General features: G+C 42.1%; 2 protein-coding genes across 2 annotated transcripts in view; both read left to right on the forward strand.

Annotated features, from left to right (window-relative positions):
- The first annotated feature begins 548 nt into the window (after positions 1-548).
- The window catches only part of LOC140163182 (cytidine monophosphate-N-acetylneuraminic acid hydroxylase-like), a 51,873-nt gene continuing 39,688 nt past the window's right edge, over positions 549-12,733 (forward strand). Inside the window, exon 1 of the mRNA XM_072186567.1 lies at positions 549-634. The gene's annotated coding sequence lies outside the window, so the exon portion shown is untranslated. The remainder of the gene's footprint in view (positions 635-12,733) is intronic.
- Positions 7,157-11,068, forward strand: LOC140162050 (uncharacterized). Its single transcript, XM_072185341.1, has one exon. It carries the CDS (start codon positions 7,157-7,159, stop codon positions 11,066-11,068), a length of 3,912 nt encoding a protein of 1,303 aa, XP_072041442.1.

The raw sequence follows: 12,733 nt of genomic DNA on the forward strand, positions 1-12,733 counted from the left end.
GAAAATACCCCTGCCAAATACCAATTCTTTGCCAGGAGCTTTCTAATTTAAAAAAGATACAATATTTTAGCGATGACGCACATATCGGTTAAAAAAATAATTGGTGATAAACGTGCGCTTCAGCTAGGCATGACTTAATTATCAGCACAGTTCAACAATTATTCCGCTGCCATTAGGATATCATAATCAGTATAAATAATCACTTTAGGCAAAAGTCGAATAAAGCTCGCTTCGACTCAGATCATTAAAACATTAATTTACTACAACGTACGAATTTAATTTATAGCTGAACCATGGCAACAGGTTACCATGGTAAACTTGCTTTACTATTTTTCTTGATTGCATACAGAATGACATCAACAAATTCATATAAGTGCGATCAGTTAGAAATTGTACATTAATACTAATGGGGCAATAACGGTGATCACAGAAGCGAAGACGAATACCATAGCAACTAATGTATACCAGCATAGATACCAGTCAAAGGTGACTTAATTGCACGCTGTAGGAACAGCATCTTGTATTCATTTATAATTCCATAAGGATGCCTTTGATGTACAACAACGATCTTAACAATATCATTGGAATATTTTGAATGTTTGAAGCATAACACTGTGAATTTGTGAAGAAGTTGGTAAGTAATATGTTTCTTTAAATGTAAAATATGTAAATGTAAATATATTCCGCGTTAGATTTCAAGATGGAAGGGATTTAAGGGGGGTACTACACCCCTGTGGTAAATTTGTGACTATTTTTGCATTTTTCTCAAAAAAATAATAACACACTGGTAACAAAAGTTTGGTATATTATTGGGGCAAGGAATCCAATTACTACACTGAAATGTCAGTGTCTCAAGAAAAGCGGTTCAGTATATATGATAGGAAACGAGGTACATCCTAGCGGTACCTTATTTCTTATCATAAATAACAAACCACTTGTCTTGAGTCACTGAAATTCCAGTGTAGTAATTGGATTCCTTGCCCCTATAACATACATAACTTTTGTTACCACTGTGTTATTAGTTTTTGAGAAAAATGCAAAAATAGACACTAATTTATCGAGGGGTGTAGTACCCCCTTAAAGTCTTCACGCCGGTGACGTAGACATGTTTTCGGAATAATGATGCACTAGGATCCACAACGTGCTCATCTATCAGGGGCAGAGTTCTTAAACCCCAATACATTTGTACATTCTTTGAATGGCCGTTGAATAGTTGGGTACAAAAACTCATACTCTGCAAGTTGAGGTCAAATGTTGTACTATGATTAAGTAGTCGAGGTTATTGGGCTATGCCATTGGGATGAGGCTATTGTGGTCCATAGTGATGGTGGGTATTAACCTTGAGCTTGCTTATTTATTTCTGGAGGTTTTCCCGAACCACTACAAATTTCCATGTCCTCCTATCTTGCATCGCCGTTCCCAGGTCAGATGCTTCTAGTCCAGTGTCCTGCTTGAGTACATCTACATAATATAAAGGGTGGTCACCCGGGTTTCTTAGTCCATATTTGGGTGTCAACCCAGCAAACACAAACACATTTTAAAAACGTTTTAAATAAGTTATATGTTGGCTTTTGGTTTAGGTAAAAACGTTTTAATAACATTAAAATGTCAGGTTATATAAAGGTCATGAAAACGTTTTAATACGTTTTGTATGAAGTCACACCACAACAGTAATTTTAAAATGTTTTCAAAATGTTTTTGTAAACTATTTGTGCAAACATTTTTTGCCCAATATTTTGTCAACACTTAAATAACATGATGTTAAAATATTTACACCCAGCAAACACAGAAATGTTCATAAAATGTATTTTACAAAATGTTTTGATAACATTTAAATATCGGGTTATATAAAGGTCAAAAAACGTTTTAACATGTTTTGTATGAAAACACACTACAACAATATTTTTTAAATGTTTTCAAAATGTTAAAATATTTGCACCCAGCAAACACAGAAATGTTTTTAAAATGTTTTTTTTTTTCAGAACCTTTTAATACCATTTAAATGTCGGGTTATATAAAGGTCATGAAAACGTTCTTAAAACGTTATTGTAAATATTTTGAGCAAACATTGTTCACAAAATATTTTTTCAATCCAAAAATAACATTCTGTTTAGAATGTTTTGCATCAAGTTTTCAAAAATGTTTTTGGAATGTTATAAAAACGTTTTTATACCCTTAATATAACCCGACATTAAAACGTTTTCTGTAAAACATTTTGTATTTGCTATCCAGTAGATTATCAAAAATGTTTTTTAATGTTATGAAAACGTTTTATACCCTTAATATACCCTTTATAAAACCCGACTTTTAAACGTTTTCTGACAGCCTTTTTATAACCTTTTGCGAATGATGTCGAAAACGTTTTGTGTTTGCTAGGAAGGTTATCAGGTTGGCGACAGGTTGACAATTACTCCTGAAGCAGTGTCCAGCGAAGCGTGTCCTCCTTTCTCTGATCTTCTCTGAGAGTCTTGGAAGATCTCCATACAGCTCTTTGTTGCTTATGTGCTGCTTCCAATGGAAGTTGTACACTGCCCTAAGCATCAGAGTGTAACAGCTGTTCAGATAATTTTGGAGTTATGGTCCAGGCTTCGCATCCTTATGTTAACACATACTCCACTGTTGCACTGAAACCCCGCAGTTTTAATTTCTTTGGTATGGTAGAGCAGACTTCCAGGCTTACTTAGGCTGTTAAATGCTCTCCAAGCCGCTGCCTTACGTATTTTGACATCATGCTCTGTGCTAGCTATCCATGCTCCGAAATATTTGAAGTCTTGCACTTCATTTGCGGCTTTGTGCCGTTATTTTGCTGATGTTAGCCTGCTGATCTTGGATAAAAGACATGCACTTTGTATTGGTGCATTCATCCTTAAGCCGACTCTTCCGATTGATGTTTCGACCCTTTGCAGCAGTTCATGAGCTTGTTTAATTTCTTCTGACATGAGATCGATGTCATCCGCGAAGTCCAGGTCGGTTACCACTTCTGGCCCATCTCGTCTGCTCTTTCTCCTTTCTAGATGGAATCCATGTGCTTCTTCCTTTCATCTATAGCCATTCTCAAAGCATAGTCGAGCACTATCACAAACAGATTGGGGGCAAGATTGTAGAACTCCGGCTAGGATGTCAAACAGCTCATTGTCTCAATCAGGGAGATCACCTTGGCTCTGGTTTTCGTATATGTCCTTTCAATAGCATCCACAATATGTTTTGGTATCCCATTGGCTATGAGCATCTTTAGTATCTTGCCTCGGTAAATACTATCGAAATATCTTTTTAGCCTTCACTCCTTCTATTATCCTTCTAAGAACCAGTATGTGCCTGACAGTTGTTCTTCCCACTCTGAAACCATTCTGGTTGTTTCTCAAAAGTCTATCAACTTCGGTTTTGGCTACTAATCTGTGATGGGCTCTATTATACCGGGGGAACTTCCAAGTAGATCTTTGAAATGATGATACCAGTTGTTAACCCTTTTGAAAGTGATATAGTTCGCTAATGATGGATTTTTCCCAACGTTCTAACACGCTTCACCGTGGGTTATATATCATACTTTTGTCAAAATTTCGGTTTTGATTGACCATTTTTAAATTCCGACTACGAATTTTGTCAAAATCAACTCGCGAATGTACCCATGGTTAGATAATTTTGTAAGCCACAATAGAAATATCGATACGTTCTGCTGGTTATATTAGAAATGAAGTACTGAGTTAGACATTTTGGCAGTCGCAAGTGAAAAAAGGTGAAATCAAAACGGATATTCTGACAAAACTATAATATATAGACCCACACGATGTGGCTCACAGAGGTGGGAAATATCTTTCTATAGCAAACTATATTAGTTTGAAACGCTTTAAAATGAATTCCGAAAAAAGCTCGCAGACGAACTTAAGGCCTATAAAAATCAAATCAAAAATCTTACACTAGAAGACACAATTTCATGCCTAATTTTAACACAAGGATTTTTTTAAATGTATATCCAAGCACTTTTAACTGACATTTCTGAACGAACAAAAAATATTGCTTTATATTTGACCGAGAAAATTAAATGCATAGCAAAAAGGTGTATCTCTAAATGTGCTGATTTCAACACTATCGATCGACGTTTAGCGCGACTGTGCATAAGAAAAGAAACCGGTGACTAAAGTTCTGCCTGTTATATTGACTTCAATATTTTGTAAGAAAAGGTAGTGTTTTGCATTAATAAATAAACATCACTAGACGATTATTAATCGATATATGGATAGGGCCTGCTGCTAATTGTAGTTTATTTTCCCGGTGACATTGGTTACAAATGGTCACGCATGATCACGATACGAAGCCTCTTTGAAAGTAACTTTTCAACCTACGACTCGGTTGTTACGTGAATACTTTTCGCTGAAAATTGAATACAAGCTGAGTCAGTTAATGTTTATCATGACAGGAAAGCGCTTTGCCCGCGTTTGCTCACAGTTGTGGATATAACCAAATGAGTGATCGTGACATGCATTTTTTTCTTCATTTTTTAAGCTACTTCACGCACCAAAAGCATATTTTTTGTCTGCAATAATTCAACTTTTAAACGCTATTGCTTACTTTATACTCATGTTTCATATCGTATCTATGGGCTCAACACGGGAATTAAGCGAGAAATGACAAGGTAGTGTTTTGCTTTGATAAATAAACATCACTAGACGATTATTAATCGATATATTGAGAGGGCCTGCTGCTAATTTTAGCTAATTTTCCTGGTGACATTGGTCCCCAATGGTCACGCATGATTACGACACGAAGCCTCTTTGAAAGCATCTTTTCAACCTACGACCCGATTGTTACATGAATAATTTTCGCTGAAAATTGAATACAAGCTGCAGTTAGTTATGTAATGTCTATCTTGACAGGAAAGCGTTTTGCTCGCGTTTGCTTACAGTTGTAGATATAACCATTTGAGTGATCGTGACATGCCTTTTTTTTTCATTTTTTAAGCTACTTCGGGCACCAAAAACACAATTTTTTCCTGCAATAATTCAACTTTTAAACGCTATTACTTACTTTATATTCATGTTTCATAATTATCTTATCTATGGACCCAATACGGGAATTAAGCGAGAAATGACTCGCGTATTCCACTTTCTCTATCTGTTATGGAAATGTTATAATATGACTTTAAAGTGCCCTCCGAACATGCCGAAGCACTAAGCAAGTACAACGAACGAAGTGACTTACTCAAGGACACAAATGGCCAGCCGAGCTACGCCCCTGTCTCTGCCTACTTTGAGAAACTTGGTGCCAGTTTGAACAGAAACAGGTGTTTATTTTATTTTCAACAAAATATTACGTTTTCAGTAAGATACAACGTTTTAACAATATCTTCCCTGACGTTACAGGCCCATCATTTTGTACCAGTAATCAAACAATTAATATTACAGGGTGAGTCAAAAAAGTGCAATAGAGAAAAGAATCCATTTTTATTTAAGAACCGAGTTGAACTTTTTAGGCTTTAAAACATTTTATATATGGTATATCCATCAGTGACCTTGTGTGAAAAAAAGTAAGGAATTAGCATTTACCGTTTTGTTTTTATGACACATTTTATAGCGCTACCCAATTTTAATGTTTGTCCAAGAGACATCTAAAATTTGAATGTCAGCCCACTCTATGTTAGGTAAATTTGGAACAACTGCCATTTTCTTAACCTCGCTGGCATTAAAATAAAATGGAGCACCCAAAGTGTTATTGCCCTTGGTCTTGTTTAAGGAGAAGAAACATTATTTGTTGTTATTTTCATTTTACCTTTACTTTAAAGACGTTTATTCTCTATCAAAAAGACACAAATTTGTTGGCGGGTTTTTCAAATGTCAAAATGAAATGCGCGCAAATTGAAGTGGAGTTAATTTCAAAATATCCAAAAAGTTGGACATCGAGTGAGGTATGAAGGACTTAAAGTAATGTTAGAAAGTTTGTTTGAACAGAAAAAAAGAGAAGAAAATAATGCAAAAACAACCTTATTTAAGTTAAAGTCAGTTTCAGATCTGGTGTCTTTACCGTGCACTGTGTGCTCTCATTCAAAATACATGGTACCTCGTGGACAAATAACGAAATTGGGTATCGCAGCAAAAGGACTCATAAAAATTAAACGGTAGTCGCGATTCACTTTATATTTTCACAGAAGATGGCCATTGAGTGTAGCATTTATAGAAATTTTCAATATTGGGAAAGTTCGACTTGGTTCTTACATAAATATGGATTCTTTGCTCTATTGCAGTTTTTTTGACTCACCCTGTATAAAACATGTATAAGATATAGGCATACCGTTACATTCAAGAACAGGCAAACATCCTTACTGGTGCCCGGGTACTGGTGGCTCTAAGAAACATACAAATTATTATCTCATGGGCACATGAAGACACAACACTTCTTGATTATTTACTTGATTATTATAGGCCTTTAAAGTTATTATAACCTTTTGTATTACAAATGGGGACAGTTTCAAAAAGTGAGCAAAGGTGGTCGTGTTTTTTTTTTTTTTTTTTTAAGTTGTCAACGTTATTTCGGTGGAGTATCTCATCACTCCAACATCTCCGTTTATTAGATTGCCTCTCACTGTTGGGTGGCTTATACATGTCAAGTATTCTCACCTCATGGTTTAGCCATATTTACTAGAGCCTCAAACTGGTAATAGACATGAATGAAAGAATTATGTCACTTTACACAATGTTATATGACTCGTTCAATTCTCATCCGTGCATGCTGCCAAATCGAGGCTCTACCTTCAAACTTGATGACCATGTAAGAAGTAGTAGTTATAAAAGGAGAGTTCCAGGACAAGTGCCCTTGACTAACGGGAAATCCCTGTCAGAAGCACCTAGCTCATTTTACCTCGACTAACGGGAAATCCCTGTCAGAAGCACCCAGCTCATTTACCTCGACTAACGGGAAATCCCTGTCAGAATCACCTTTACTCAGGAGCCCCGCTTAACACCCCATTTGCGGAAAAACGTGCTCCTGTCAGAAGCACCTTTACTCAGGAGCCCCGCTTAACACCCCATTTGTGAAAAACGTGCTCGGCACTTTTCCTCGATCAAACGGGAAAATTCCGTCGGAAGCCGCCGCGCCGCTTAAAATGGTTTAAGAAAAAAATGGATTAAGAAAAAAATTCGTTTAAAAAAATTGAAACTTATAAGAAATGAACGAGAATCATTTGCGTCCGAGACGTTTTGGGTCCAACCCCCCTACGGTTCAAGATCTGCGGAAACGGGCGAGTGATGCCGGCCTTCGAGGTTATTCTGGCTTGCGGAAAGCGGAGTTGGTTCAATTTTTGCGAAATAACTACGCGATAGAGCGGGAGCCTGCGCAGGAGCTTTTTGACTTGGAGCAGGAGCCTTTTGACTACCCGATAGATTGGAGGCCTATTCACCCAGATCCAGAGCTTTTACGCCAAGAGCAGGAGCTTTTTGACTTGGATCAGGAGCCTATTGAGCACGCGATATATCAGAGTCTCCACCCAGCGCCGGAGCTTGTAAACCCAGAGCAGGAGTTTTTTGACTTACGCGATATTGAAGAATCGGAGTCCGCGCTAAGACGGTTTGCGATTCAGTACACGGTGCTGGGACTGCCTGGCTTTGCGCCGGAGACGTTTTTGCAAGAGGCTCGGGTACTAATTGTCCTTGGTGTCCTTGGAGAAAACCGCGGGATAAAAGCGAAGATGATTCTTCGCTGCTGGATGGTGAAGACCAGACTTGAGACTGGGCTAGAAGTCAGAAAGGAAGCCGTATTTCATTCTGAACAAACGATTATTCTAGAGGCCACCGACCTTGGCGAGGTCTACGATACCTGGTCGGCCAGAATTCTCGAGAACATTTCTACCTTTATAAACCTAGGAAGCGGGTGGATGTTTGAGTCGATTCAGAGCCTTGAGCTTCACACGGTGGAGTACGAGCCGTTGGGCGGCTCCTCGTACATCCCTCTCCCGGAGTTTTTAGCGAAAAAGACAGCGATCGTCAATCTCAAAAACGATGACGACGCGTGCTTCAAGTGGGCCGTCACAAGGGCGACGCACATGGTTGGCGTGCACCTGGAACGAATCGACAAGACCCTTCGAGAAAAAGCCGCCGAGCTGAATTGGGACGGCGTGACATTTCCGACTCCCCTTTCCGACATCGGCAAATTTGAGAGAAGGAATCCGACCATTTCGGTGAACGTGCACGGTTTTGACGGAAAGAAAGTTTACCCTCTTCGGATCAGCGATCTTGATTGCCAACGCGAGGTCGATTTGCTTCTCATTTCCGACGAAGAAAAGCAGCACTACTGCGTCGTGAAAAGTTTGAGCAGATTGCTGACAACTCAGGTGTCAAAGAAGAACGGAGCTCGCTACTTTTGCCGAAGGTGCTACGCGTCATACACGTCTAAGGAGCGACTGGCTGTGCACATCGATCTCTGCCGCTTGCACAAATCGGTGAGGATCGAGATGCCTGAAAAGGACTCCGTCCAGGAGTTCAAGAACCATTTCAGATCGCAAAATGTTCCCTTTGTCGTCTACGCCGACTTTGAGTCCTTCACGAAGCCCATTCACACCCGTCAGCCCGATCCCAACGGCAGCTACACGCAAAAGTACCAGAAGCACGAGCCTTCGGGATTTTGCTACTACATCAAATGCTTCGATGACTCGCTATACAAGCAAGACCCGGTGGTGTATACCAAACGATCGGAAGACGAGGACGTGGCTCAGATTTTTGTGGAGCGCCTCGAGGAAGACATCCGACGTATTTACCGACGGTTTAAATTCCCCAAAAATATGGTCTTCGGCCAGCGGGAACGAGCTATTTTCGCGGAGTCGAGCGATTGCCACATTTGCAAAAAGCTCCTGACCCCTCTAGACGAAGAAAACCGCGTCGTTCGAGATCATTGTCATTTTACGGGCAAGTTTCGAGGAGCGGCGCACAACAAGTGCAGCTTGCGGTATAGGAAGCCAAAATTCTTTCCCGTGATTTTCCACAACCTCGCCGGTTACGACGCGCACCTGTTCGTTAAAAATTTGGGCAAGACCGAAGGAAAGATCGACTGCATTCCAAACAACGAGGAAAAGTACATTTCCTTCACCAAGCAGATTGTCGTTGACTCCTTCGTTAACGAGAAGGGGAAAGAAGTCGAGGTCAAGCGCGATCTTCGATTCATCGACAGCTTCAAGTTCATGGCAAGTGGATTGGGTAAGCTTGTGGAAAATCTGGTAGGTCAAGATGATGCCATAAAAACTCTCGTTGGTGGTAAATTTGACACAGTCAAAGAGTACAAAGAAGCATACCAAAAGAGGACAGGTGAGAGTCTCAAGCATCAACATTATTGTCATTTGTTGAAAAAGAATAACTGTAAAAATCTTCAGAGATTTTATGCTAAGCAAATTGACTTGCTTTTGAGAAAAGGTGTTTACCCATACGATCACGCCGACTCTTTGAAAAAATTGGAGGAAACCCGTCTTCCGCCGAAGGCAGCTTTCTACTCCAGGCTCAACGAAGAGAGCATTTCCGACGAAGATTACGAGCACGCTCAAAAGGTGTGGGAAGGCTTCGAAATGAAAACCTTTCGAGAGTACCACGACCTGTATCTTGAGTCGGATGTTCTCCTGCTGGCGGACGTATTCGAAAGTTTTCGAGAAGTTTGCCAGAAAAATTACGAGCTGGACCCGGCCTGGTACTTCACGGCGCCTGGACTCGCCTACGACGCCATGTTAAAAAAGACTGGCGCGCGGCTCGAGCTCTTGCACGACGTCGACTCGATGCAAATGATCGAGAAGGGGATCAGAGGAGGCGTCTCGATGATAAGCACCCGGCATTCCGAGGCGAACAACAAGTACATGGGCCCTGATTTTGACCCTACGAAGCCCTCAAAATTTATTCAGTACCTCGACGCCAACAATCTCTACGGGCACGCGATGAGCCAGCCTCTGCCGACGGGTGGATTCAAGTGGATGAGCGTCAACGAGCTGCGAGATTGGCGACTCTGGCCTTGCATCGTTGAGGTTGACCTGGTGTATCCGAAGGAACTTCATGACCTCCACAGCGACTACCCGCTCGCGCCGGAAAGACTCGTCATCGACAAGGTTGAAAAGCTCGTTCCGAATCTGCGGGGCAAAAAAAAGTACGTGATTCACTACGCGGCTTTGAAGCAGTATTTGAGCTTGGGACTTCGACTCGAGAAAATTCATCGCGGGATTCGGTTCGAGGAAAGCGCGTTTATGAAGGAGTACATCGACCTGAACACTCGACTTCGCAAGGAAGCCGCGAACGAGTTTGAGAAGGACTTTTTCAAGCTCATGAACAACTCCGTGTTCGGCAAGACGATGGAAAACATTCGGAATAGAGTCGACATTCACTTGGTGAATTCGAGAAAGAAAGCTAAAAAGCTCGCGGCAAAGCCAAACTTTGAGCGGGTCACTATGTTTGACGAAAACTTGATAGCCATTCACATGAAGAGGACCAAGCTGCTTTTCGACAAACCGATCTATCTGGGCATGGCTATCCTCGACATTTCCAAAACGACGATGTACAATTTTCACTACAAGTACGTCAAGCCAATGTACGGCGACAGGGCTAAGCTTTTACTCACAGATACCGATAGTTTGGCGTACGAAATCCGAACCGAAGATTTGTACCGAGACATCGCCCTGGATCTTGACGCTCGATTCGATACTTCGAATTACTCGGCCGACCATCCGTCCGGGATTCGAACCGGCGTAAACAAAAAAGTGCTAGGCAAGTTCAAGGACGAGGCCGGCGGCAAGCAGATCGCGGAGTTTGTCGGTCTTAGAGCGAAGCTCTATGCCTATAGGATGCATGAGGGCTTGGAAGAGAAACGTTGCAAGGGCGTGAAGAAGGCCGTCGTCAAAAAGAAAATTACTTTCGACGATTACAAAAATTGCCTTCTCAGCGGCGAGCCTCAGACGAGAAGAATGAACGTGATTCGAAGTTACAAACATGAAGTTTACACCGAAGAGGTCAACAAGATCGCGCTCTCTGCAAATGATGACAAGAGAATCGTCTTGCAGGATAAAATCCATACCTTGGCGCACGGTCATTACAAAACTGAATCCGGAGGCAGCTGAGTGTCATCGGGCACGATCATCAATTCTTGCCGAACAAACGCTCTTTTTGGCGCGCCTTCGGATAGGTAGTACAGGACAGGGTCGCCGGGAGTTTCGACAACGCTGTCGATCCCGTCCTCTCCCGGTCTGTACAGATACCTCACCGCTACGTTAGATGGAAGCCGAACTTCATTTTTCCAACGCTGCGGCGCCGAGTGCGAGGCCTCGACTTTTTTTTCTCGATCGCGTCCGACGGTTTCATTCCGATGAGGCGCGTTTCTTCGTTGTTCACCGCTCGGATAACTTCCGGCAGCCTAGCTACCCACTCTGTGCTCCTCGCGTTTCCGCCTCTAGCTTCTATCAAGATTTCCTGGGAATATTGGTGACCGAACAATCTTTCGGCCAAAGTTCGATTGAATCTTTCCACGATGGCCTGAGCCCTATGCTGACCGGGCTCTCCTCTTCGCACGCTGACGTTATGCTTTTTCGCGAGTTCGTTTACTTTTCCCATGAACTCCTTCCCTGGATCGACTTGCAAAAGGGTCGGCCATCGCAGCGGGCCTCTCGCGTAAATTTTTTCGAAAGCCTTGTCAACCTCCCCCGAATCTTTCGAGCTCAGCGGCTCAGCCTCTTTGTACCTGCTCGCAACGTCCACCACGGTCAGAGCGTACTTGTAAAGCTTGCGTCCTTTGCCCGGCCGGTCGTGAGGCAAAAAAAGTAGGTCGGCCTGGTGAACCTCGTTGGGAGTGCTCACGCGGAATTTTGCCCGAGGGATGTACTTCGGAGGCGGGAGGTAGATCTGCCAGATGGTCTGCTTTTTCAAAAAGTCCGCGGCTTTTTCTTTCGACGTCCCAGCTTCTTTCGCCAACTTGTCTATCGCTGAGACGCCTTTCCAGTATCCTCTTGGACTGTAGTAAATTTTTGAAAGTTCGCCTTCCATTTTCTTTATTTTCACGCGAGTTCGCGAAATTTTTCTAGCAGTCCAAATTTCTCGACGTATTCTTCCAGCGCGTTTATATCTCGCCGATCGACCGAGTTTTCCAGAAGAAAATCGAGCGTTTTCTTCAAAATCTGAATTTCTTCCGTTTTTCCCGGGAGGATCCAAGGTGGCCTCAAGCACAGTCTCATTTTGTACCGATCCTTGTACCACGCGGCAAAGCACAGCAGCAAGGCGTGCGCCTGAGCTCTTACCTTCTTTCCGTTGTACCCGCTCGCGGCAACGAACAGGTTTCCGAGACTCGTCCCGTTCCACGCGAAAAAGTCGCTCACGGACGTATCTTCCAGCTGTTCGAAGATTTCGTCGTCGGCTAGCTCAAAATAAATTGAATCGCCCATTTCGCCGGTTTATTTACAATAAACAAACATGATCGTCGCATTTTGGGTATGCGCCGCGTGTCTCCTGGACACCTCAGAAAGAAGGATCAGGATGGAAGCCAGGCGCATAGCCGAAGCGCTGGAAAAGTACAACCTAGCCCGCGAAAAAAAAAAAAATTTGGTTTATGAATTTGCGAAATAGAGCAAAAATAAAAGCGGAAACATGAATTTTGAAAAATTCGAAAAACTGCGCGAGGAGCAGAAATCGAGCATCTTGAAATGGCGCGACTTGGAACAAGGCAAAATTGTCGAAATCAAGGGGTTCAAATACATCGCAACAAGGTTCGACGACTCAGAGTGCGTAATTGAGCT

The sequence above is a fragment of the Amphiura filiformis genome, chromosome 10 (assembly GCF_039555335.1).
Source record: "Amphiura filiformis chromosome 10, Afil_fr2py, whole genome shotgun sequence".
In the NCBI taxonomy this organism is placed as follows: domain Eukaryota; kingdom Metazoa; phylum Echinodermata; class Ophiuroidea; order Amphilepidida; family Amphiuridae; genus Amphiura; species Amphiura filiformis.